The 28000-nt window shown below is 38.5% G+C and overlaps 1 protein-coding gene across 1 annotated transcript; it reads right to left on the bottom strand.

Annotated features, from left to right (window-relative positions):
• Nucleotide 1: 1 nt before the first annotated feature.
• Nucleotides 2-26325, bottom strand: LOC100809949 (membrane-bound transcription factor site-2 protease homolog). Its single transcript, XM_041010438.1, has 10 exons — nt 26020-26325; nt 25860-25925; nt 25707-25773; nt 25149-25247; nt 24873-24976; nt 19825-19972; nt 2904-2984; nt 2344-2808; nt 1899-2219; nt 2-317 (listed from the first exon to the last, which is right to left on the bottom strand). Exons 1-10 carry the CDS (start codon nt 26136-26138, stop codon nt 168-170), a joined length of 1620 nt encoding a protein of 539 aa, XP_040866372.1. The 5' UTR covers nt 26139-26325; the 3' UTR covers nt 2-167.
• Between the last annotated feature and the right edge of the window lie 1675 nt (nt 26326-28000).

Below are 28000 nucleotides of genomic sequence, written 5' to 3'. Positions count from 1 at the left end.
ATATTTATGAATTAGTATATTAATTACTTAATAATTCAAAGATTGGATTGCTAAATATCATGTTCTGTTAAAAGTTTCCTGATTTTCAGTGTGTGAAGTTGATTGAGCTGTTCCCATACTCCTTACAAATAATAATAAGAAAATGAAGTAAAAATAAAAAAAGACAACTAAAGGAGTTCCCGGAAACAGACAATAATAGAAATAACTGACCCACCAAGAAGGCATAGTCTAAGAACCTTCTTCCTCTTCCCTGGGCTTAACGAAGTAAAGTGGGATAAAGTTGCATCTAAAATAGATTCACCATCCAGAAAATAGACCTGATAAAATCATCATTATAAAAGGAAATTCAACAATAGAAACAAAAAAATCATCTTCAGAGAAGTAATACTTCAAATTATCTTCCTGGGCAAAAAAATCAACAAAAGCAGTTTGCAAAGGCATAAACAAACCAAATCATTTTTCTTTAAAGTCAACTTGCAAAGCATAGAAAAATTAAATTTCATAGAGTTCCAATGAGTAAATTGAGGAGATAAAAACTCCTTTCCACTACGCCTTTTTCTATGAAGATTTGAGAACTATGCAATATAGAGCGAGTTGGCCAGACATGAATGTCTGCCTTCATATACAGTTAACATAAAGATCAAATAAATTTGTAAGTCCGTTTTCTATTCAGGGATTTCTAAATAAGTCTCTAAAAGTTTGTAAGTACTAAGTAGTCTTTGAACTTATTTTATTTTTAGGATAAATTACCACTTTGGTTCCTGAATGTGTGTAAATCGGTGATAATTTAATCCCTGAAAGAATGAAAATTTTAATTTAATCCCTAAATGTGTAAAGAGTACAAGAATTATGTCATGCATACAACTTAATATCAAATTAATCCTCGAAAAGTACAACTTATTGTCAAATTAGTCCTTGATCATTGTAGCTGAATGACAAAATGGTCCCACAAACTTAACCGTAGGACGACATTGTCACACTTTTTACACATTTAGGGACTAAATCAAAATTTCTGTTCTCTCAAAGACTAAATTGTCACTAGCTTACATATTTAGAGATTAAAATAATCATTTACTCTTATTTTTAATTGGATCCCTTACTAAAGTTTCATCAAAATTCCATCAAAGTGCAGGGATCTAATTGAAAATCCTTAAATAGTTTAGGGATAATTCACTAGTTTAATTATTCAATAAATCCCTGAACTATTTAAGAAATTTCAGTTAGGTCCTTTACTTGATGGAACCCTAGTGAAATCATAATGGAACCCTAATAAAGAACACAATTAAAAATTATTTATAAGTTTAAGAATCCAATATATCTTCTAAATTAATGGGATCAATTTAAAAATTGTCAAATAGTTCAATAACTTAATATTAATACAACCTGACTTAAAAACAGAAGTAAAGAGACTTTTGTTATTTTTAGATCTATTAATCTAATCAAACTTTCTCCCTAAAACACTCCTTAAAAAATATTGGAAGTAACAAAAAGAAAATATGGTTAACATTTATAGTAACAAATTTTGTTTGAAGGACCACCATGCCCCTTAATTAGAACCCGACTTAACTTATAATTAGCCTACAAACCTCAAATCCATCACAATACTCAGAAGGTCAGGTCTAATAAACTATTGAACATCAATTACTGTCTAAAGTGATCAAATAATTAACCTAGTCAAACAAGTGTTAGCAACTAAACCAGTTTTCCTTTTTTCTTTATTTAATTGGCTTCTCTTTTATTTTCATTGGAAAGCTTGTTATCTGAGGTGAAGTTATCGACTGTCTTTTGTTGTCAGCATTACAATAAGGCATCAAACAAATAGCTAATAACTATTTATGGACAATATCTACATTTATATGCTTGGTAATGCCTAACATAAGCAAGAAAACATCACTTACAGGCAAACCATTGAGAAGAGCCAGAGCCAGAGAGACATGAAATGTCCATATTAAAATCCTTTCCAGTAAATTTGGAAAATATGCAACAATTTGTGGTCCCCAGCGAGGCTGATATGATGTTAGCTGAATCGAATGTGCCATAGAGATGACATCGCCAACAAAAATAAAAGTACCACCACAATTAGTTTCCTTAACACCAGAAGTTTCAGAAAATGGAAATCTGTTTTGTACATGTGACAAACATTCATGAGAAGTCCTTGAATATGCAATCTCAACCCATACCGATCCAGGCTCCTGAACTGGAGCTAAACAAAATTCATCCTGTGAAAAATATCAAGAGAACACTCAGTAGCTAGTTATTTTAGTTGAATGTCCAAGTATAGTGTGAAAGAGAGTGGACACCACATAAATTAGAAAGTTCATAAACATTCAAATAATTATCTACCTGAGAGCACGTACAGCCACCTCCCTTGGTTATAGCTAGTCCCCAGTCATCACCACACCTATAGCGTTTGACAACATCTTTAGCATTTAAGCAGTACATATTCCATCCTCTGTTCAAAAGATCAGTTTCGCTCTGACCATCATCCAGTGTAACATTAGCAGAGCATAAAGATTTTACAAAGGCAGTAAGTTCACTGGGACAAGCATGTTGATTTTCCAGCAATTCAGTAATTTTGCTTTCATCCATCATAAAACTGGGAACACAGTAACCTTTCATTCTGTTGATAACCCCCAAGTTTCCGGAGCGCTGAGAAACATTTACATTATTAAGCTTAATGTTATATGTCAATGTATTAAGCTTCAACCATTCCTGTGCATTTCTGATGGTTACATTATCTACTGACAGAATAACATCACCAGGAGCTAAATAACCGAACAAAGGTGAGGTTGGGGGTACATTCAAAACCTGCCTCCCATGTAGCCACCAACATGCAATAAGAAAGTGCATGATATACAAAATCCAAACAAAATGACAAGCATACAATGATTTAGGAAAAGTACCATGGGACTACTATCACTGCTGTAAAAGGGAAACAAGATCATGGGCAAGAGGAATAATGCCATTCCGCAAGCTGCACAACACTAGAAAATGGTCGAAGGTGTAGAAATGCAATTAGCAATCTAGATCATTTAAAAATCAAATTAAAAACATACATATGCATATAAATGCATAGATACACAAAAAGGGATAGTCAGATAGAAACTTGGGATCTAATGACAACAATGCAGAAAAGAATTAAACTTAACCAATTAATAAACTTTACAAGATTTTCTCACAAAAGTCAATTGCACTATGTAGGATTCGTGGTAAAATATCATCATATAGGATTATTTCCATGTGAGATTTTGATGAGTTGTACTTGTTAAATATATGATTTAATCTTCTGAAAATAGGAAAACTTATATAGCTCAAAAATACGGATTCCACTCATTATTTATTATTTTGTTTCCTTAGTTACTTGATGCCTTCCGCAATCAGATTTTGTCAGGTTTCGTTGTTCCTACATGACACAGTCAATGAATAATTGTTGTGCCTATCCACTCCACATGACTTTGGACTCTCCTCTGGCCCTCCTAGAGATTCCTAGGTGTAAAAGAAGGAATTTACTGTGTTGTGTCATTCACCACACACAATGTCTTTATTTATAATCAGAATTGATACATAATTAGGGAAACCTAGTAATGACTAATAAAAGAGGAAATCCCTAATTAAGCTATAAAATCAATCATATCAAAACATATATTTCACACTCCCCCTCAAGCTGAAGCATATATGTCATATGAACCAAGCTTATTACAAATATTGTCAACACGAGGGCCCTTGAGGGATTTTGTGAGCATGTCTGCCAATTGATCTTTGGAGTTCACAAAATCAGTGGTGATTTCTCTTGAGTACCATCTCTCGCACAAAGTGACAATCAATCTTTATGTGTTTTTTTTTTTTTTTTGCTCAGCAAAAATAGATAAATATATTAATAATAGCAGTACCAGTGGTACTGAAGATACATAGAGGGATTGGGGACATAGCTGGTTCGCAATGAGGAAATTACATTATGGACCAGCTACACCCAATATCTGCTTTACATAATTAAAGAAACTTAACCCCAACAACTGCCCTACTTTCCTAATTACACAAAAGCTTCTTTTAGATTAGAAGACCAGTGATTAAAATGAAACACAAAATCCTTCTCCGTAGCTTTAAGCCATGACCAGAGTAGAAGAAGTACATCATCCATCACTTTGGTTGCATTAAAAGTCTGATTTTCGAACACCAACTTATTTCGATGGTGCCATATGGTCCGAGTAAGGGCTATCCACCAAGATGTCCACCTTACAGCTTTGTTCCCAACTGCATTCCCACTGCTGTGTTCTAGAAAGTGTGCCCTCGGATTTTTTGGAAGAGCACACAGTGACTTCACCCACGACAGAGACTCCCACCACAAGGGTAGGGTCTTGTTGCAGCTGAAAAACAGGTGTGCTGCATCCTCCTCCGAGCAGTTACACAATGGACACGCCGAGTCGCTTATTTCCACTTGTCTCCTCCTCAAATTCACCTTCGTTGGTAGGCGATCTTTGATGAGCCTCCATGAGAACACCAATGCCTTGGATGGTAACTTTAGTTTCCACAATTTCCCGAAAACCCCATCTTCATCATCCCCCCTTATTGCCTGCGGCAAAATCCCATATGCAGATTTTGTAGAATAGCTTCCACTTGGGTCTGCTTTCCAAGTCCATGAGTCTGATCTTTGCTGTTGGATTGATGACGATCCAATTTCCTCTAGAAAATCTGCGGCCAATGAAACTTCGCTGTCAAATAGATTTCTCCTCCAATTGAAGCGCCATTCCCATCCTTCATCTCTGTGACTTCCCAAGAGGCTGATAGTATGTTGTTTTTGGTTGGAAATTTGGTATAAAGCGGGAAATCATTCCGCTAGGGGTCTGTCCCCGGCTGTCCACTTGTCTTCCCAAAATCTGATCTTGTCTCCGCAGCCCACTTTTCATTCTATTTGATCTTTCAATGCTGCTGACTCCTCTTGCTGATTGAGATGCCTAAGGTCCTTCCACCAATGCGAGTGTAGTGTGCTTCTTTGATCATCTAAATTTCTCCAGCCGCCATACTTTGAATTCAGTATTCTAGTCCATAGCTGTCCGTGTTGATGAAACAAATCTCATCTCCACTTTCCAAGCAATGCTGTATTAAACTTCCTCAAGTCTTTAACGCCCAATCCTCCTTTCTCTTTAGGGAGACACACATTTTCCCACTTGACCCACGCGATCCTCCTTTGCTCCGAAACACCGCCCCAAAGGAATTTGCGCTGGATATTAACTAGCTGCTGTATTACTTTACTGGGTGTCCTGAAAAAAGAAAAGAAGTAAATGGGAAGCGCTGTTAGGACTGCATTAATCAAAGTGACTCTCCCTCCCATGGAAATATGTTTTTGTTTCCATCTAGATAATTTTGACTCGCACTTCCTAATAATCAGATCCCAAACCTCCCTACGTCTTGGATTTGCCCCTATGGGGATACCAAGGTAAGAGAAAGGCATAGACAGCAAACTGCAATTGAGGAACTCCGCAACCTCCTTACACCATTGCTCTGATTTCCAAATAGCTCCGAATCGGCTCTTTGCGAAATTGATTTTGAGACCTGAAGCTAATTCGAAACATCTAAGAACTGATTTTATAACCTTCACGTTCTCCATTGTGGCCTCTCCGAAGAAAATGGTATCGTCGGCATATTGTAAAATGTTAACAGGCTCATTATTTTTCCCCACTAGGAAGCACTTAAACAGGTTTTTGTCCACAGCTTCTCTCATGAGTCCGGTTAGTCCTTCAGCAGCAATGTTAAACAACAATGGCGCAAGGGGATCGCCTTGCCGAAGGCCTCTATGAGGGGAAAATTTGGTAGTAGGGCTTCCATTAACTAAGATAGAGATTGATGCTGAATGAAGGCATCCCCTGATCCACTTTAACCACCGGGGGCAAAAGCCTGATCTTGTCATCATATAAGTTATGAACTCCCATGAGACAGAATCGTAGGCTTTTTCATAATCTACCTTAAACACCAAGCAAGGTTTTTTACAACGATTTGCCTCCTCCACAACTTCATTTGCAATCAGCACACCATGTAGCAATTGGCGAACCTTGATAAATGCTGTTTGTCTCTCGTCGATTATATCCGACAACACTTTTTTCAGTATATTTGTCAAAATCTTGGCCACAATCTTGTACACGCAGCCTATTAGTGAGATAGGCCTATACTCGTTGAGAGATTGTGGGTCTTTCACCTTGGGGATTAAAGCAATGAATGAAGCATTGCAGCCCTTCGGAAAATTGCCATTGACATAAAATTCATCAAGGAAACGCGTGATATCAGCTTTGAGCAACTCCCAAAAATGCTTGATGAACTTGAAATTTAGCCCATCGGGTCCTGGGCTTTTCTCACTCCCACATTCCCAAACCGCTGACTTTATTTCTTCCTCCCGAAAACGGCCCACCAGCCCTTCATTTTGGTGCTGGTCAATACCTCGGAATCTGGTCCCATTTAGTTCTGGTCTGCCGTATACATGTTCGCTGAATCTGGTCTGAAAGAAATTGCGGATTTCTTCCTTCACTCTGGATGGTTCCTCAACCCATGACCCATCAATCAACACACCTTTGAGTGCGTTATTCATGCGGTTATAGGTCATGAGCTTATGGAAGTATCTTGAATTACAATCTCCCTCCTTGATCCATTTTGTTCTTGATTTTTGTCTTAGCAAGGACTCGTGAGCTTGGGCAGCTGTCCACAAGTCCTCCTGCAATTTTTTTCCGGGCTGTCAGTTGTTGTGATGACATTTGTGTAAGGTTGCTGGTTGCTTCCAGGTTATTCAGTTCCTTCTGAATCTGTTGGACCCTCTTTAGCGTGTCACCATAGTGATCTTTGTTCCACTGCTTCAGCCTCTGCTTAAGTGTTTTGATCTTTGCTTTCAGCGAAATACCCCCCCATCCCCTTGGATGTGTGTTTTTCCAGGTTTCCTTGACTACATTCTGGAATGTCTTGTCCTTCAACCAGCAGTCAAGAACCCTAAAGGGTTTAGGTCCCCAATCAACAGTTTTGGCTCTGAGTAGTATTGGACAGTGGTCTGAAAAATCTCTGTCCAACACGTACTGTGTGCTGTCAGGCCATTTAGATGCCCAGTCATCTGAGACGAAGAATCTATCCAGCTTACTCTTTGCATTCCCGTTCGGTCTAATCCATGTAAATTTTCTGCCTACCCATGCCACTTCTTCTACAGCTAAGTCAGACAACCAATCATTAAACTCAGTGATGCTATTGTGGTCCCCCTCCCTTTGACGAGTACTGACTCTCTCTGAGGGGTGCCTGATGCTGTTAAAGTCTCCCAATATACACCACAAACCACCAGGTTTAAGATCCTTGAGTTGCCTAATGGATTCCCAAAGAGCTCTCTTTCCATCAGCTTCACATGGTGCATAAACATTCACAATGGAGATTTTCTGTAAGTCTTGCGTCCACATACCCTCCAGCAGGATGAAGCCCCTACCCATGACCCTCCTTTCCACCTTAAATACCTTCTCGTTCCATATACATAACAACCCACCAGCTGTATTTACTGCCGGCTAAGATTCCCAACTCAAGTCTGAATCCCCCCACAAAGCTTGACAAATAGTCTTGTCTATCTGCTCTCTCTTGGTCTCTTGAATACACAACATGTCAACTTGATGTTTTAATACCAATCTTCTAACTGCTGACCACTTCACTCCTCTCCCCAGCCCTCTGATGTTATATGAGATAATATTCATGATGAGATGTTTCTCTTTCCCAATGCTTCAGCTTCCTTTCTATCTCTGATCTCCATTGTTGTGATTTTGTCGATGATTGTTGATTGCTCTTCCCCTGATGTCATCCCCAGGATTTTAGCCATTTCCCATTGAGCGCTGGCCTCTTCTCTAATGTAATTATTACATGGAATCTTGGTTTGAGATGCCCTTGACTTTTCTGATTCAGTTTCGGGCTCCCTTGGGCCTGAGTCTGGTGGAGCGTGTTGTCCATCATTCCCCTGTTTTGCTGCTTCCATTTCCTTTATAGCCTGAGTCAACTTATGTTGTGGATGTGAGTTTTCTTTACATGGGGTGTTTGAGTTATTAACATGGGCCTTGTTCTTTCTGCACCCCGTGCCCCTTGAGTACACTTTCCACTTGCTTCCCAATTCCCTCAGCTGCTGATAATTATTAGTGACCTGTTCTGGTGACTTATCTCCATGTGTGTTGCTATTCAGGCCTGTATAGTCTATACTTAGGCCTTGTAGAGCTTCATCGGGTATATTTTTACCAAGGCCCAAATTGCTATTTGGCCCATCAGGTTCTGCACTTGGGTCCAAAGGCATTTTGAATTTATACGAATGTTGCTGTGCCCCTTTAAAACAATCTGTTTCTACCTCCTGTTCACCATGGGTTAGGTCATTTGTTTTTATCTCCAAAATACTTTCCATTCTCCCCTTTGACTTTCTGACATGCAGATCATTCTTTGCTTCCCAGTTGTCTGAAATTTGAACGTTGTGCGTTTCCATTTTGCCGCAAGCTGCGTCTGCTTCCAAGCTAGGCTCGACTGCACCTCCCTCAAAATGGATGCGCCTATCTGTGTCTGACAAGTACGTCTCAAGGTTCGGGCAGTGTACCCTGCTGCACCGGTCTTTGTCCAATGGATCTTCAATTCCTTCTTCCCCACTGGGTAACTTTTCTGCCCAGCGGACCAACTGACCTCCGCCGTGTTGACTGCCATGGCCGTCGCTGCTAGTCTTCTGGATTCTGCGAGCCAAGGGGCCGCTGACGTGGTTATCGGCGATTGTCCCCGACAAGAACACACTTAGTCTCGAGAACGGTGAGTCTGGGTCGGTGTCCTCCGAAAAAATTTCCTCCGATGACCCAGCTGTGCTCCGTCCATGGCGCACAAGCAGTCCTTCTCCGTTGTTGGTCTCTTCCACCATGAACACTGTGTGGGTCTCGGCACCGATGTGCACTGTTACTGAATGTTGAATAACTGGTTGCCATGGTGTTCTGATAAGAACCCTAGCCCTATCGAGCCTCCTTTTTTCTTCTACATCATCATCGACGTCCACCAAGTCCCCCGTGGCTGCCACAATCTTTCGAATGTGTTCGATGTCCCATGCAGCTAAAGGTATGCCCCAACACTGAATCCAAACTAGCTTATTTCCCGGTCTCATCTCCGGCTTCCACCTTTCCAAGGAGTAAAATAAGGACGAGCCCTTGTCTACTTCTTCCTTGATCAGCGCTTCAGCTTTCATGTCCGATAGGCCCATTAGGATAATCATATCGTCACCTAAATATTTGGGCGTGACATCTGACCCTAAGGTCCAGAAGATTTCGTCTTCAGCCCTTTCACATAGCTCTATTTTCTTCAGCCTTCCCACCCAAGCGTCTGTGTACCATCCTTTCTCCCCCACCTGTAGTTGGACCGAAGAATGAGACCCCCCCTGACTGTGTTGATTCCTGGTTAAAAACCTCCTCTGTCCTATCTTCACTGTGCTTGTATTCAGTATTTTCGCGTACGTCCTTTTGGGTGCAATACCATGTGCTGCTACATCTCTAGCTGCTGCTATTTCGTCATTCACATTTTCTGCTTGGCCCTGCCTGCCGTGGTTGGCTGTAAAGCTTCTTTGTGTTCTGTTATCTCTCCCATATTTTGGTAAATTCACATACATCTTCAGACCTCCAATGATGATATTATCAAGTTGCCTTTCAAGTCTTTTATCGTCCGTCACTCCCTTGAATCTCACGAACCCGTACCTACGCCCTCTTTTATTCCTCTGTCTAGAGACGAATATCTCCCTTACATCCCCCCATTTTTTGAATTCCATCCAAAGCTCCTTCTCCATTGTTTCATCAGAGAACCTAGTAAAATAGTATGAGGTGATGTCCATTCTGTTCCTCCAATTGCCCTGCTGTCCAAACCTATTTCCTTTGTAGTTTTGTCTGGGATCCGCTCTATCTGTTGGTTGCTCTACTCTCACTCTCCCTCTCCTTCTGTTTCTCACAGTGATCCACTCTCTCTCTCCTCTCTCACTCTCTCTCAACTCACTCTCTCTCATGTTCTCTCCATGGGAATCTTTATGTGTTTAGTCCGCTCATGAAAGACCGAGTTTGAAGTAATGTGGAGAGAAGCTTCATTGTCACATGATAATTTGGTATTCTAAATGTCTCCAAATTTTATTTGTTGGAGAAGTTGCCTAAGCCATGTGATCTCACATGCAGCTGCTGCCATGGCATGATACTCAGCTTCAGCATTGGATCTAGGAATAGTTTTCTGCTTCTTGCTCCTCCATGAGATCAAGTTCCCTCCAATAAGAACACAATATCCCGAAGTGGACCTACTTCCTAATGGTGATCCTACCCAATTAGCATCAAAGTAGCAAACAATTTTGGCATTGCCTTTGTCTTCATATAGCAATCCACGACCTGTTGCATTCATGACATATCGAAGTATGCGCATTGCAGCTTCCAATGACTATCAGTCGAGTCTTTCAGAAACTAACTAAGCACACCAATTGCAAAAGTGACGTCTGCTCTAGTGACAATGAGGTAATTAAGTCTGTCCACCAAACGACGATATCTTCCTGGGTCTTCCAATGGTTTCCCCCTGACCCGGGAGAAGCTTCACATTAGGATCCATAGGAGTATCACTAGGACGACAATCAAGCATGCCGGTCTCGGTTAAGATATCCAAAACATACTTCCATTGGGAAATGACAATGCCAGAGGAGGATTGGGCAACTTCACTCCCTAAGAAGTATTTGAGTGGACCCATGTCTTTTGTCTGAAACTGACTATGGAGACGAGATTTAAGTCAAAGAATACCCTCAAAATCATTGTCAATAATGACAATGTCATAAACATAGACAACAAGCTAGATGCAACGACTAGATGGAGAATGGATGAAAAACACCGAGTGATTAGTCTCACAATGGGTCATGTCAAACTGGAGCAAAGCAGAGCTAAAACGGTCAAACCATGCATGAGGAGACTACTTCAACCATAGAGAGAACGACGAAGCCAACAAACCAACGAGATTCACCTGAAACTATAAAACCTGGAGGCCAATCCATATAAACTTTGTGCAACTCACCATGCAAGATGGCATTTTTGATGTCCAGCTGGTAAAGAGGCCAATGTTGAATGGCAGCCATAGCAAGAAAGAGACGAACAGAAGCAATTTTGGCCAGAAGGGAAAAGGTGCCCCCGTAGTTAAGGCCAAAAATCTGTGTGTATCCTTTAGCCACCAAGCGAACCTTATAGCAATCAATATTGTCATCTGGTTTGATCTTCATTGTATAAACCCCACGGAAACTCACAGTGGTCTTGCTAGTAGGTAAAGGGACAAGTTCCCAAGTGTCGCTGATGTCTAAAGCAGCCATTTTGCTAGTGTGGATCAGTCATAGCTTCAGCTGTAGACTTAGGGATAGACACAGAATCCAAAGAAGAGACAAAAGAGAAATAGGTGGGAGATAAATAGCTATAATTAAGAGAAATGGTAGATAAATGGTTAGGGTAGCGAGAAGACTGAATACCTTTTCTAAGAGCAATTGGAAGGTCAAGTATAGGCAACACTGGTGGAGGGGCAGTTGAAGCAGGAGATGATACTGGGGGATCAGGAGATGGCACCACTAGCAGAGGTTGTGGGTGTCTATGGTAGACAACTAACAAAGGTCTAGCAGGTGCAATAATTGGGGATGGCACAATAGGTGGAACACCAGGGTGATCCTCAAGTGGAATATCTGCAGTGGTGTAATTAAGGGGAAATTGGGTATTCTCAAAGAAGGTAACATCAGTAGAGACAATATACCGTTGAAGTTGAGGACAAAACAACAATAACCTTTTTGAAGACAAGAGTAACCAAGGAAAAGACACTTTAGGGACCTAGAGGGACACTGTATAGAGGTTGTCCAGGGTACAGATGGAGTAAGGGATCTAATATTCAAGAACAAATGAAGGCATGCAATTGATCAGGTAATAGGCTGTAAGAAGTGCATCACCCCATAAACGATGTGGGACATTATAGTGAAGGATAAGAGTATGAGATGTTTCAACTAAATGATGATTTTTCCTTTTGGCAACACCATTTTGTAGTGGTGTGTGGGCACATGAGGTCTCATGAAGAATTTCCAGTGAGGTTAGAAAAGAACGAAATTGGGAAGACAAATATTCATGGGCATTATCAATGTGTAAAATCTTAATGGAAACACCAAATTGATTTTAAATTTCATTTTCAAAATCTTGAAAAATGGAAAGCACATCAAAACATCTTTTCATTAAGAAAACTCAAGTACATCTGAAAAAATCATCAATAAAAGTAACAAAATAAAAATACCCCAAGGTTGAACAGACACGACTAGGACCCCAAATACCAGAGTGAACTAAAGCAAATGGTGACACAACACGTTTATTGGCACAAAGACTACAAGTACGAGAGACATGTTTGCCTAATTGACACGACTCACACTGAAGGGACTTAACGATCGAAAGACTGGAAACTAAAAGGCGTAGTTTGTCAAGACTAGGATGGCTAAGACGTTGATGAGCAAATTTAGGAGAGATAATGGAGCACGGGCCACCGGTGGTGAAAGCTGGTACAATCCTCCAGACCTCATGTCCTACTCCAATTGTCCGTCTAGTGTGCCAATCCTGTACAAGAATAGAATTGTTAACAAACAAAACAGAATAGTCAAGAGTCCAAGTGAGTTTGCTAATTGAGATTAAATTAAAGGAACAACCAAGAACAAATAAGACAAAATTTAGGGATAAGTTAGGAAGAGGGTGGGTTTGTCCAATACCACAAACTGGGATCTGAGAGCCATCTGCAAGTGTAACAGAAAGCATAAAATTTAAAACAGACAAATGAGAGAAATGGTTTCAGTTACCAAAGTAAAGGATCCTAGGTCCGAGAGAAGGGATCTAAGAGATAAAGGCTACATGATTACTAGACTAAGCCATAGCAGTAACAGGTAATGCAGGATGTTGGGCTGCTCGAAGCTGAATGTACCCAGCAGAAGAAATAGTAACATCTGCAACCAAGGCAGGAGAGGCAACTGCAGCCTGGGCAGGGAAGGCAACTTGAGCCACATTCATTGACTTCGCTTGATCGCAAGTCTTGTTGCAACAATCGACTTTAATATGACCATAAATGTTGCAATAGTTGCAATGAATGGAACATCATTGACCACCACGACCTTTGCCTCGCCCACCACAATTAGAAGAATGCGAGACAAGAGCAAAGGAATCTCCGACCAGCAAGGACAAGGACCATAAAGAACTGGATGTGCTTCTTATTAAATGTCTTTGTGTCACTCGTAAAGGGCATGAGAGTGTTATAATCAGCAATTAAACGTTCAAGCTTACCAAGGTAGGTCTGCATTTCCATGTTCTCTAATTTCATGTTCATCAAGGCGGTGATGACATTGTAGAGATGATGGACATCGTTGGAAAAGCTTGAAATTGTGGTTGAAGGTTGGGAGCATGAGAGAACCAAAGGACACTGCACAATGTAGCATCAACTTGCTTCCAACGGGCTTGGTCTGATGTGGGAATATCCTTCACTTGAGTCGCCAAGTGATTGCCACGGCCTTGTCCTTGGAACCAAAGCTGAACAGCAATAGCCCATGTGCTGTAGTTGGTTGTCCCAGTTAATAATTCACATGGGATCAGCGGTATGTAGGTGAAAGTCACAGCATAGGGAGCAGAAGCAGGGCCAGAAGAAGCCATGAGAAATGTAGAAGCCAAACAAGGCCAAACAGGGCCAAACAACACCAACTCCTGGCCAAACAGCACCAAGAGGAGCCAAACAGCACAAAAAATTAAGGGCAAACCCAAGCCAAATGGGCCTAAACAGAGGTCAAACAGGTGCCCAGAGTAGGGGAAGGATGGCAAGGAGGGTCACATTAGCAAAAAGGAAATGCGGTGGCAGTGAAACGGAGCTCGCAGCAGCCACAGTACTGTTCACGCGACAAAAGAAAAAGGGCTGCGGCTGAAAACAAAGAGGGATCGAAAAAAAAAACTAAACTACTTATACCATGTAAAAGAAGGAATTTACTATGTTGTGTGTCATTCACCACACACAATGCCTTTATTTATAATCAGAATTAATACATAATTAGGGACACCTAATAACGACTAATAAAAGAGAAAATCCCTAATTAAGCTATACAATCAATCATATCAAAACGTATATTTCACACTTTGCTCTTGTCTCCCACTCTTCTAATCATGGTCGATGAAATGGAGGACGTGGTGGTCCACATTGTCCTCGTTGTAACTATTGCAACCATTATGTCCATGTTGAAGTCGAATGTCACACCAAACCAAGAGAATAGTCAAACAAGTTGCCTCCCCTTCCCCAACTGCAAATGTTACTATTCTTCCCGTTGAGTACAATGAACTTCTTTTCTCTTGTTTGTCTTTTTCAGACTAGCTATCCTCTGTTAAACTTACAAATGATTCTCGAATCCCAGTTCATGCCTAACTTGTCCCTAAATTCTCTCTTATTTGTCCCTGGTTGCCCTTTAATTTAATTTAGACTAACAAACTCACCCCTACTCTTAACTACTCTGTTTTGTTTGTTAATAATTTTTTTCTTGGTCAAGATCAGTGTATCGGGCAACGATTGGAGTAGGACATGAGTCTGGAGGATCATACCACTCAACTGCCTCCCTAGAACTTGCTCATCAACGCCTCAACAACCCTAGTCTAGGCAATCTATGCCTTTTGGTTCCTAGTCTTTCTACAGTTACATCTCTTCAATGTGAGTCATGTAAGTTAGGCAAACATATTCATCATACTTACAATCCCCACATCAATAAACATGTTGTGTCACCTTTTGCTTTAGTTAACTCCAATATTCAAGGTCCCAGTCAAGTCTGTCCAACCTTAGGATATTTCTATTTTGTTACTCTATTGATGATTTTTCCAAACGAATCTGGATATTTTTAATGAAGAGTCATTATGATGTTTTCTCCATTTCAAAGGTTTCTCAAATGAAATTCAAAATCAATTTGGTGCTTCCATTATAATTTTATGCACTGATAATGCTCACGAATATGTCTTCCCAGTTTCAATCTTTTCTAACCTCACAGTGAATTCTTCATGAAACCCCATGCACCCACACACAACAGAATGGTGTAGCCAAATAGAAAATTCATCACTAGGTTGAAACAGCTCATACCCTCCTCCTTCACTATATTCTTGCTTTCATTATAGGTCTAAAGAAGTCTTCCGTGTCTTGGCCCGTGACTCGATCCTACGCTAAGATTCATAACAATAGTCCCCTGGCTGTTCAGCCTGGTGTTCTGCTATTGACTATTGGCTCCCAAAAGGGTTTCCCTTAAAACCGAAATTCAGTTCTGCTATTGACTATTCTGATTTCAGAATGAATCTAAATTAGAGTCAATCCCCTATTTAAATGCTTAACTGGCAACTTGTAATAAACATCTAACTGACTCAGCTACTTCACTTCTTATTCCTGAATGTATATACTCCCCAAGTCCCACTCTTGTTAGGTTGTGCCATAACAGAGTCTGTATTCACATTGCAAACATCTAACTAACTCAACTACTTCACTTCTTATTCCTGAATGTATATACTCCCTAAGTCCCACTCTTATTAGGTAGTGCCATAACAGAGTCTGTGATGAGAATCATGAAACTGGCCAAATACAGGCTAAAGGCCCAAGTGGAGAAGGACGAAGGCCCAAGTGGAGAAGGACAAAGCCCCCAAGTGGAGAAGGATGAAGGCTCAAGTGGAGAAGGATGAAGGCCTAGAGGCAGAGACACTATCAAGACAATTAATTGTTGCTGAAGGCCCAAACTAATTTGAAGGCCGAAGTTAAATATGTTTTTTAGTTATAATTTTTATTTATTGTAATTTTGGCCCAAACTATTTAGAAGGCCCATGTCTATTTTTATCTTTTAGTTCAGATACACTATAAGTACTGGTTTTTGTTTTGAATAAAAAAAAACTTTTGGCATTTTCATAAAATTGGGTGAGAGTTTCTCTCTGGGTTCCTTGTTGAACCAATTATCAGACTTATCAAGGTAATCCTTGTGGCGTCTACCCAGACTTATCTTCCTTCATTGGAAGTGGCGTCTACCCAGACTTATCTTCCTTAACCGGAAGTGGCGTCTACCCAGACTTATCTTCCTTCACTGGAAGTGGCGTCTACCCTGACTTATCTTCCTTCACTGGAAGTGGCGTCTACCCTGACTTATCTTCCTTCACTGGAAGTGGCGTCATCCAAACCTTCGTAGCCTGTATCAAATGATCCGCCCCGTAAGATTCACATCATCTGGTATCAGAGCTTCGGCTCTTGATACAGGTTCTATCCTATCCTATCCTATTTTTTTTTCTTTGTAATTTGTCTAGGTTCGTATTTTTGTCCTTGTTCTGTTATTTGCGTTCTTGTTTACATCTTGTTTCGTTTTTGTTTGCGTCTTGTGTTCTGTTATTTGCGTTCTTGTTCTTGTCACGTCGTTGTTCTTGTTTCTTGTGTCTTTCACATTGTGTCAAAAAAAAATTGCAAAAAAAATTTGAAAAAAAAAGTGGGTGTTTGATCTTTGAACACGAAATTGAGGCATTTAGAGGTGTTTTTTTTGAAAGAAAATCGTGGAACAAATCCCCTTATCTAGATTCTCCTCTGAATTCTGAGCGTTTTGATATATAGTGGGCCTCAAACAGACAACCGTAGCAAAAGTTATGAGCATTTGAAGTTTAGTTGTCATATCTGTTATCTTATCTGTTATCTTATTTGTTATCATATCTGTTATCCAAATTAAATCTAATTTGTTATCCCAAATCTGATCTATTATCCAAATCAAATCAAATCAAAAAAATTTATCCAAATCAGATTTGTTATCCAAATCTAATCTGTTATCCAAATCAAATCCAATCTGCTATCCAAATCAAGTCCAAGTTGTTATCCCAAATCAAATCTGTTACTCTGATAATTAAACTGTCTTTCTTGTTATATACCTTGTGTGTCTAATTTGATTCATCCAGGAACTTAAGAGGGAGTGAGTGGTAAAAGGCAAGAGGGAAAACATCACACAAAAGCCTATATTGAGAGCATCAAACACGAGTGAACTACCATTAAAGAGAGAAACACGTGAGTAGAGTGTGGTGAGGTCCTGAATTTTTTTAATTTACTGCAAAATTCTTTGTTCCTTAATCATGGCAAGAGCTGGTGACAATGGTGGTGTATATCATCAACTGGACGAATCTCAACGCTTATTTCTGGACGCGTGGACTACACAAATGCAACGTTTGTTGAACCGTAACAAAGAAAAGCCCTACAGACGAATAGTCAAATCTTCCTCATTTACTCTTAAACCTCTATCCCCTAGAGAAGTGTGTGATGACCAAATCAGAATGGGAGAAAAGAGAGAACAAGAGAAAGAAAATAGTGAGGCACCACAAAGGAATATGAAAAAGAAGAGTGATACACCCGAGGAAAAGAGTGATACACATGAGAGAAAATTTAATTATTTTGCAGAGGCGAGTGAAGTGAGGAAAGTGTTACCTGCTCATGAACCACTCAATCTACAGTATTGCAAAGACAGTAAAATTTCTACTGATAATTCTAATGAGTTTACTATTTCTATTTCTCCTAGTGTTCAACCATTATTGCAGGAATTTAAAAATGTCTTTCCTAAGGAGATTCTTCATGGACTACCACCTTCAAGAGGCATAGAACATCAAGTTGATCTCCTCCCCGGAGCTTCATTGCCTAACAGGCCAACTTACAAAAGCAATCCCCAAGAGACTCAACGTAAGGATGCACATGCCAAAGTTGAGTATGTGAAAAGATTGTATGACCAAGTGAAGGTGCAAATTGCAAAGAAGAATGAAAGCTATGTCAAGCAAGCCCACAAGAAAAGGAAGGAAGTGGTACTTGAACACGGTGATGATCCTGAACATTTGAGGACAAATGTTTTCCAAGAAGGAGGGAATGATGAGAATCATGAAACTGGCCAAATACAGGCTAAAGGCCCAAGTGGAGAAGGACGAAGGCCCAAGTGGAGAAGGACAAAGCCCCCAAGTGGAGAAGGATGAAGGCTCAAGTGGAGAAGGATGAAGGCCTAGAGGCAGAGACACTATCAAGACAATTAATTGTTGCTGAAGGCCCAAACTAATTTGAAGGCCGAAGTTAAATATGTTTTTTAGTTATAATTTTTATTTATTGTAATTTTGGCCCAAACTATTTAGAAGGCCCATGTCTATTTTTATCTTTTAGTTCAGATACACTATAAGTACTGGTTTTTGTTTTGAATAAAAAAAAACTTTTGGCATTTTCATAAAATTGGGTGAGAGTTTCTCTCTGGGTTCCTTGTTGAACCAATTATCAGACTTATCAAGGTAATCCTTGTGGCGTCTACCCAGACTTATCTTCCTTCATTGGAAGTGGCGTCTACCCAGACTTATCTTCCTTAACCGGAAGTGGCGTCTACCCAGACTTATCTTCCTTCACTGGAAGTGGCGTCTACCCTGACTTATCTTCCTTCACTGGAAGTGGCGTCTACCCTGACTTATCTTCCTTCACTGGAAGTGGCGTCATCCAAACCTTCGTAGCCTGTATCAAATGATCCGCCCCGTAAGATTCACATCAGTCTGTATTCACATTGCCTCCTCTTGTTCTTGTATCTCTTTAATACAAACAGATCAAGAAACAGGTTTCTCTAACTAAATTTTCCATTTCTTTCCTATATTATTATCCAGTTCTATCAACTAGAAATGGGGATATTGTTACAAACCATAATTTTATTGTGCCAAAACTCACTTAATTTGATTTCTATTCAAAAACTTATGGAGGACTCCAATTGTTTTGTAACCTGCTCTACTAAAAACTACAAATTTCAGGTTCAAGGAACTGAGAAGATGAACAGACTTACTACGGAGGAAAATGGGCTCTACCAACATGACAAAAGCTAATAGAGTTAAAACTATGAACTTAATATTTTGGAGGGCTTAACTTGTCTCACTCAGCTGAGACTTGCATATTTAAAGAGGAAATAAGTACATGACAAGATATGAAAAGATAGGGTGCAGACTGCAGCCCTTGCACAGCAGAGGAAGAGAGAAAAATAAGAAAGATAATAAAACATATAAAAACACATATTAATCAAACAAATAGATTGTACCATTAAGAGTCAATTATCCTTGTCTTCACTGGCCAAGTCATCTCTCCAACAATAAAAATAAATCGGCTTATATCACTTACATTTTGGTCATCCACCTTTTAGTACCCTTAAAATCTCATGCCCTATTTTATTTCAAGGAGTTGATGTCAGGATGTTTCATTGTGATACTTGTGAACTTGCAAAACACAAGAAAGTGTTTCATTTACACCACCAATTGGACAGCATTGGACTAACTCTACAACTTCAACCTACTAAGGAACAAGCACTTTAAAGCTTGAACTGTGAACAAAGCACAGCCTACCAGTATGGTGAAAAAGAAATTGAATTTCAATTTAATTATGAAGACTGAAAATTGTAAAGAATTGAGCCCCTAAACAATTGTCCATAGAGGCAGCAAGCAAGGATCAACTCTCTTAAAAACTTAAACATCTAGGCCTAGTGCAGAACCTAAGCATTGAGCCATGGCCTTGAAAACCATCAAATTATATGGCTAAAACAACTACAATGAGCTAAAGTTTGGTCAAATAGGACAAATTATATTGCTTTCCCTTCTTTAACATGTATATATTAATGTATTTTTTTCATATATTCTAGCATGCAAAATCTTGTAAAGATATGCTTGATGAAAATGAAAAAACCATAATACATAAACGAAGTTCTTGAGTAGCTTAAATGTCTATCCTTGATACTAGTGTCAATGGATCCTATTCTATTCAACTTACAACTGCATTGTGCCAAATGCCAGCAGAATACACACGCAGGGCAGTCAAATGAGGCAAAGTCTGCAAAAATTCATAATTGAAGGCAACCAGAGCACCAGGAAATAGAATCGCAATGAAGACGGCAATGTACTCTACTTGTATTCCCTCACTGCTTTTCATTGAAAAAGTTAAATCATGAGAATCTAGCTTTCATCATTTCAAGCAAAACTATATTTAAGGTTCTTCATATCTGCACGGTCACATAGTAAATAAAAAAATAACAAAACTTTACAGCTGAAATGATCACTGGAAATACACCCTTACATTTCTTTAAACAACAGGTGTCGCAATTGCAACTGATGCTGAAATATGGTTGACAGCACTATGGAGCACCTTAAATCTATTCATAAAGCCTACATCTAAAACATAATAAACAAATGGCTAAAATATGTTTTTGTAGGTGTCCCTCTTTCATTGGTTCCATTGATGACTACGGGAGTGGGTGATTTCTGGGGGTTAAGAACCTCCACAAAATGCAGAAAGCAAAAAAGCTGCTTATTTTATTAAAAAAACATTTTTTCAACAAAATAATTTTAAACAAATGGGCCCACAATTTGCTTCTTAAAACAAGCAGAAAACTGGTTATTTTATTAAAATAAATAAGTTTAAACAAACGGGCCCAAATTATTCTTACTAATTTGAAAGAAAAAAATATTTGCATAGTATTTATTTAATTTAACTTTTAATTCATAATATATTTTAATATAATATGCCAAAGTTTTTTTAAATATATATAACATAATAATACGTTGAACATATATCTTATAGAATATATATATATCCTAAATAATATATATAAAAATAAATTACTATATATATGGAGTTTTGGTCCTTTTCTCAATGGTTTAAGCCCTCGGTTTTTTTAAATAGGTGGAATTAATCCCTCACCCCTACCTCTATTAACATTTTTGCTAACATGGTTAATGGTTTCCATGTGGCATTTTAAAAATTTAGGGACTAAAAGCAATTTTGACCAAGTCTTTCAGGCCAAAAACACTTTAATGTATATAACAGTGTTTTATTGTAATGTTGTGTGTCTAGAATGACCACACTAAGCCTTTATTTATAATGAGCAAATCAGTATTGATTGCATAGGATCAATCTAATAATGAATAATAAGGACTAAATCACTAATTACTACCTGATAATAAAAAAGAGATAAAGAGTATTTAGTCTAACACTCCCCCTCAAGCTAGAGTATATATGTGATATGAACCAACCTAGTTACAAATGTGGTAAGCCCAATAAAAAAACGAAAGGCGGTTCCAGTCATGTGGTTTCACCAGATAAACATGGCTCGACGGCAGTCAACGAAGGTCAATAGTGGCGAAGGATACTGTTCACCCATGAATAAAGCGCTCTCTAAGGCAGAAAAGTAAGAAAGCAGCGAAGGCCGGAATCGCGATATTGGTGGCGAGTACTCTGCACCGACAAAAAACAGCACAGCCCAGAGGTGGAAAGAAAAAAAGGAAAGGTTGAGGCAATGTTAGCAAGTCTCACATCGCATGCCTCAACTATCTGTTGGGCAACTTCACTTAATGCCAATTAGTTTTAAGCTGAAATCTAACAACGTAATAATGATTTCTTGACACACTTATAAATTATTGAGCAATTCTTCAAGAACCAAAAACACATAAATGATAATTATTTTTAATAAAATAATGTCTTAAATCAATCTAAACCAATTTCTTTTCTCGGGTCTCATCCTTTCTATTATCTAGTCTCTACTACGTTTTTTTTGTGTTCCCTGATGTTGTGTTTATTTTGTCTACAGTTTAAGTGCTCTTCCTTTTTGCTAACTCTCATTTTCCCCTCTGATTGTGTCTCACTTACTTTCACACTTTTTATTCTTTTTATATTTAGTAAAAATGTAGCGGTAAGGTTGTGTCTTGGTGATCGGTTGGTTATAGGTTCGAATCCAGAATCAGTCTCTTTACATATGCAAGGGTAAGGCTGCGTATAATGACCCTCCTCCAAACCTTTGCATAGCGAGGAATACTGGGGTACGCTAGTTTTTTATTAGTAAAAATGTATGTTAATTATTATTATTATTATTATAGTTAAATCATTTAAATAAGAATAATAATAGAGTAAATATGTTTCTAGTTTCTGAAGATTTGGTCAAACTTGGTTTTAGTCCCTACATTTTTTATAGATGGTGATTTTGATCCTTGAACTATTGAAATTAGGTAGAACTAGTCCTTGATGCCACGTGGCTATCGCATGGTAGCCATTAGCCATATCAGCAAAAATGTTAGTGGAGTCAAGGTGGCATCCAATTCCACTTATTTTCAAGAAATCAAAAACAATTACCACTGGGGAAAAAAAGTTGGGGATTAAAACCAAATTTGGTGAATTTTATGGTGTGCCAAGTCAAGTCTATCATATACAATTGTTTTCTAAATCAGCTCTCCCCATAAGATAAAAAATTACTGACCCAACAGGATACAAAATAGGAGAAGTTAATCATATTCTATTAGTGCACCAAATAATTGTTTAAAATCAAGCACGACAATTTATTTTATCCCATCCTAAGCACTAAACATGCCCTAAGAATCCATTCTTAATAGGAACAAAAATAAATATTACGAGATACAAGGTAGTAGTTAATCCATTTGGTTTGTATCAGATTCAGGAAAGAGAATATGTCTAGTTTATGCATTGTAGGTCATCCATTTCTATTTCCTTTTCCCACCTTTAACTATTGTCACTCCATCACTAATATCATTAGCAAATTTTTATCAACAACTTGTTCATTTCTGGAAATTCCATTTATTCTTGGAAATTCCATTTATTCTTGGCTCAAGCTACCGCAGAGATTTTGTGGATTGAAACCACCCTACTCATCAAACTAGGGGTCTCATTCTCTACACTAATCATATACTGTTATAATCAGAGTGCAGTCTCTCCTGCCCACAATCATATTCTCCGTGCTCACACCAAGCTATGGAGATTGATCTGTTCTTTGTTAGAGAGTAAGTTCTTGACAAGCAACTTACTGTTCAGTATATTCCTGCCCATGATCTGTTGGCTGATATTCTTACGAAGCCCCTCTCCCCTACCAGGATATTGTTGTGGGACAAACCCAAGGTGCTTGCAGTCCATTATGAGTCTCACCCACTTCAGGTGGGTGGGTGAATGGGGGCAGTTTAGTATTGTACAAAGAGCAGTTATCTAACTGACTCTGAGGAAGTTATTAAGGTGGTTAGCAGCAAGCTGTTAAGTTAGTTACACAGCTGTCAACAATACAGCTTTATCTATATTCCTGTCAGATTTTAGAGCATTATAAATCTAAGATAGCACCTTTCTTTGTATCAGTTTTTTGAATGTTTAAATAAATGTTGGTTTTTTTCAGGTCTATTAGCACTTGTCAAACCATTAACAATCTGGTCATTCTTGCACTAACTAAATGCTGGTTAATCCAGCAAATATATGCAAGCAGTGCCTTTTTAAATGGTTATCTAGAGGAAGAGATCTACATGACCCCCACCAGGATGTGAATTCTCTAACAATCAGTTAGTGTGCACCCTGCAAAAAGCCATTTATGGGTTTGATCAGGCCCCTAGGGCCTGGTATAAGACAGATTTACCAACACTCTGCTTGGCTTTGGTTTTATTCACAGCAAATGTAATCCTTCATTGCTTCTCTTAAGAAATGCTCCTCATTGCATCTATCTTCTCGTATATGTTGATGATATAATCATCACAGGAAATTATCCATTTTTTATTCAGTCCCTAATTAATAAGGGGAAGGTTATTACTATCTTGGTATTGAGCTTAAATATCTATATAATGGAACCGTGCTGCTTTCTGAAGCAAAATATATTAGAGATTTGCTTCATAAAGCTGGTCTGGCAGAATCCAAAGATATTTCTACTCACATGCTCAGCCCCCTCAATCCACACTGGACAGTTATTAAGCACATTCTAAGATATCTAAAAGGTTCAGTTGAACTTGGAAGCTACTGCAGCCTACTTCTGCTCAATCTCCTCTCTCCTTGGCCGTCTATAGTGATGCAGATTGGGCCTCTCTAATACAGACAATAGGAGGTCCACATCTGGCTCTTCTGTTAATTTGGTGGACCAAGGAAATATGATCTCTTGATGAACCAAATACGAACTTGCTTGAGAGGATAATTTTTTTGTTACACTTTTCACGGCATACTTTTCATTTAACTTCATTTGTGTCAGTTAACAGCTATTTTAGAGGGAATTCTTTGCAGCATAAACAATGAGATTGGCAATCTTTGGCAACTTATTATGCTTTGGTTTTTTACCTTCTTTATTTCTGGTCTCATCACTTGGCAATCTTTGGCATAAAACCTCTTTTCTTATCATGAAATCCAAAACTTTGTGAAATGAAAATTAGTTCATCACTTGATTCATGAACGCATCAAGTAATTTTGAAATTTATTATAAAGGTAATCTGACAATGATCATAACCATTATCAAATTCCATTGTTAAGAAGGAATTCAGTAATTATGACAGCCTTGTAGGTTATGTAAGTAGTATATTGTTTGTGGTGCACCCAAAGTAATAGGTAGGCATCATAAGAGGGATTTGGTAGTTGTAGAGTATTGGCAATATGTCAACATTTGAGCGTAAGACAACATTTGAGAGACTTAATTAATTCCATTCTCAAACTCCTAAATTTTCTCCCAAAACTATATTAAGTTCAATGATTTATTATTAATTTAATAAATGCTGTAATTAAAAAGCACAAAATAGTTTAAGTTCTCACTTGTTCATCTCAATCAAGGATTTGCTTCAGCTTTAGATAAAGTTGTGGAAAAGGAATGCTTTTGACCAGGAGTTCAGTAGAAGGCATGTCCATTTAGTATTCACACATCCACTCACCTAAGATAACTACACATCAAGATGTTTCTTTCTTATGCTTTAGGAGGAAGCAATAGATGAGAGCATCCCAAAGGTTGTCTAACACAGTAACACTAGTTGATATTGATAATGTCACAGTTTCAACAAGAGGCAATAAATGCAAAGACAACTGACCTTGTGGCAGCAACTGCATGACCCAATTCATGCATGAAGACAGATATGATGGTAGAAACACATGCATACCCAGTATCAGCAAGCGATAAACTTAAACCAGGGACCTGCATAAGAGACAGTTATTAAGTTCTTAAGAGCATGACAGAAGAAATATTATTCAACTTTTCCATGTGGTCATTTTTTATTGAAATATATTTTCCTTGTATTTACTATTCCTTTCACAAGAACAAATAACAAATTAATTTAAATTTGTAAAGAAGGAATGAAGTTGCCAACTGAAGGAGGGATGCCAAATAGCAAGGATCTAGCAAAGCTTCCAAGCTTATTGCTGCCGGCACAGAGATGCAATGTTCTGGCTAGTTCCCAAAGGAGAACCTGGGCATGTGTGGCATTATATAAGTTAATTAAAATCCAAGGAGCGAAATAGTTAGAGTAAATTGCATAGAATTGGTCACATTAATAATGCAAAGATGAAGGTTGCACGTATAGTCCCTCCTGAATATGCATTTCCTCAGTCAAATTAGTCCTCATGATACAAATCTCGATAACGAATTTGACTAATGGAATATAAATTCAAGGATTAATTTGACTATTCATATATATATTCAAGGACCTTAACCTTGATTTCTATCATTTAAGAACTAATACGAGGCGTTGTACTGTATCTTTCACGAACTAATTTGACTATAGACTCAAATATTTTAATATGAGAAAGAAATTCAGAAGAAAGTTAGTAGCACACCCTCCAACACACTGTATTACAGGTTAAAATTTATTCTAAACAAAAAAATTAGGAGAGCTAGAGACTCAATTCAGAAACACCAAAACTCTCACCAAAGTGACTCCGAGTACAGCAGAGAGGGCAAACCCAACCCCAATCGAAAACCACACTTTCAAAAACCTGCAACACAAGCCACGCAACTGTAAGAAACACGAAATAACCAAAACAAAAAGCGGAATGGCGCGTGCAGAGGCAGAGAGAGTGACCTGGCGTATCGGCGACCAAAGTGGAAAAGAGGTCTATTAAACGAGCAGATTTTGTAGTCGCAATACCTGCACTTAGTAGGCATTACCCAATGTTTCGGCTTTGGATAAGTTTTGCAAAGACACGCACGAAAAGAAAGTAACCGTCGAAGAAGAGCATTACCAGCAGGAAATGGTGTTGGAAACATTGTGGGAGGAGGAAGAAGCGTGAAGCGGGAGAATAGTGCGGTGTGAGGGCCTCTGAGGCACAAACCTCCTGATTCGCCTAGCTTCGACTTCCATCACTGAAACTGAATCATGGTGTTACTTTTCAGTTGTACCGAAATGGAAGAACGAACACGGAATGTGGAGGTTGTGACCTGTGAGTCCCCGGAGCAAACACGCACAAGGTAAGGGGTTGCTATTCCCCCACAATATAATGGAATCACAATTTTCTTGAAGTTATAATGGAACCATGATTTTATGATTTTTTTTTTTTACACTCCCTTAACATAAGGAAATCTTGATCTCATTGGATGGGAGAAAAACATAACGATAGAATAATATTTTTTTTTTTTTCACAACACAATGAAATCATGATTTCATTCAAGTAAAAAAAAAATAACATCAAAATCATGATTTTGTTGTAATGTTTTTTTACAAAAAATACAAATAAAAAAAATATATTGGTGTTTTTTATTAGTTGAACACTACAACATTACTTTTTTTAGATGTATTGACTAAACACTATTTTTTATTATATTGATGTAGCTCCACTATATTAATGTAACTCCATGTGAAGCTTGTAGACCTTGGATCATCAATGGAGACTTTTGATTCTTGAAGAACGACAACAGAATGGAGTAAGAAGAGAGATGATTAGAGACGTCACTTTAAGAAGAAAATGAGTCAAGAAGAAGCTCACCAACATAGGAAGTCATGGATAAAAACTTGAAGGTAGGAGAAGATGAGTGGAGGAAGAGGAACAAAAGGAGCACCAAATTTTGTGTCTCAAATAAGGTCTGAACTTTGAAGTGTAATTTTCAAATAATCAAAGTTGAAAAAATGCACACACATGACTTCTATTTAAAGCCTAATTGTCACACATAACTAAAGGAAAATTTGAATTTCTATTCAAAATTCACTTGAATTTGAAATTGAATTTGTGAAACCAAATATTGGAGCCAAAATTTCAGTAATTATGATTAGTGAATTTTAGTTATGGTTTAGCCCACTAATCCAAGATCAAGTCCAAGATTCTCCACTAGGTGTGCTTAGGTGTCAAGAGGCATGTAAAACATGAAGGACATGCACAAAGTGTGACTAATGATGTGACAATGGGGTGTAGCAAGCAAATACTCATCTCCCCTCTAAAATTTAATTGGATTGGACTTCTCCCAATTTAATTAAATTTATTTTTCAACACACACATCAAATATTCACTTAATGCATGTGAAATTACAAAACTACCCCTAATACAAAAACTAGTCTAGGTGCCCTAAAATACAAGGGCTGAAAAATCCTACATTTATAGGGTAACCTAACTACATTATGGAGCCCTAAATACAAGGCCCAAAAATAATAAAACCTTAATCTAATATGTACAAAGATAAGTGGGCTCATACTTAGCTCATGGGCCCAAAATCTACCCTAAGACTCATAAGAATCCTAGGGCCTTCTCTTGCATCTCTGACTCAATCTTCTTGGAGTCTTCTATCCAATGCTCTTGGGGGGTAGGATTGCATCAGATAATCTGTCAAAGCACTCCTTGTTACTACCTTCTGAGTGACATAAACAATATCGAACTTCGACAACAAAACCTGTCACCGAGCTATTCTCCCAATTAGGGCAGGCTTTTTGAAGATGTACTTGATTGGGTCCATTTTGGACACCAACCAAGTAGTGTAATTCAACATATACTGCCTTAAACGGTGTGTTTCCCATGCCAAGGCACAACATGTCATTTCTAGTAATGAGTAGTTCATCTCGCACGCCGTGAATTTCTCTTGCTTAAGTAATAAATGGCTCATTCTTTTCTCCTCGAATCATCGTGTTGCCCGAGTACACACCCCATCGACTCATCTAACATTGTCATGTACATAATAAAAGGTCTTCCAGGCACTAGTGGCACGAGCATAGGAGGATTCATCAAACACTGTTTAATT

This window comes from Glycine max, chromosome 16, assembly GCF_000004515.6.
Source record: "Glycine max cultivar Williams 82 chromosome 16, Glycine_max_v4.0, whole genome shotgun sequence".
NCBI lineage: Eukaryota > Viridiplantae > Streptophyta > Magnoliopsida > Fabales > Fabaceae > Glycine > Glycine max.
This window is presented reverse-complemented; position numbering and strand designations above follow the sequence as displayed.

Bases quoted from the DNA above. Each gene is read 5' to 3' on its own strand.
- LOC100809949 (XM_041010438.1), bottom strand. From the start codon at position 26,138: ATGGAAGTCGAAGCTAGGCGAATCAGGAGGTTTGTGCCTCAGAGGCCC. The intron at 19,973-24,872 runs GTCAGTTGTCTT...AATGAAAAGCAG, and splicing joins CATGCAGTTGCTGCCACAAG to TGAGGGAATACAAGTAGAGT. The intron at 2,985-19,824 runs GTAAGTTGAATA...ACCATTTTCTAG, and splicing joins GCATTTGGCACAATGCAGTT to TGTTGTGCAGCTTGCGGAAT.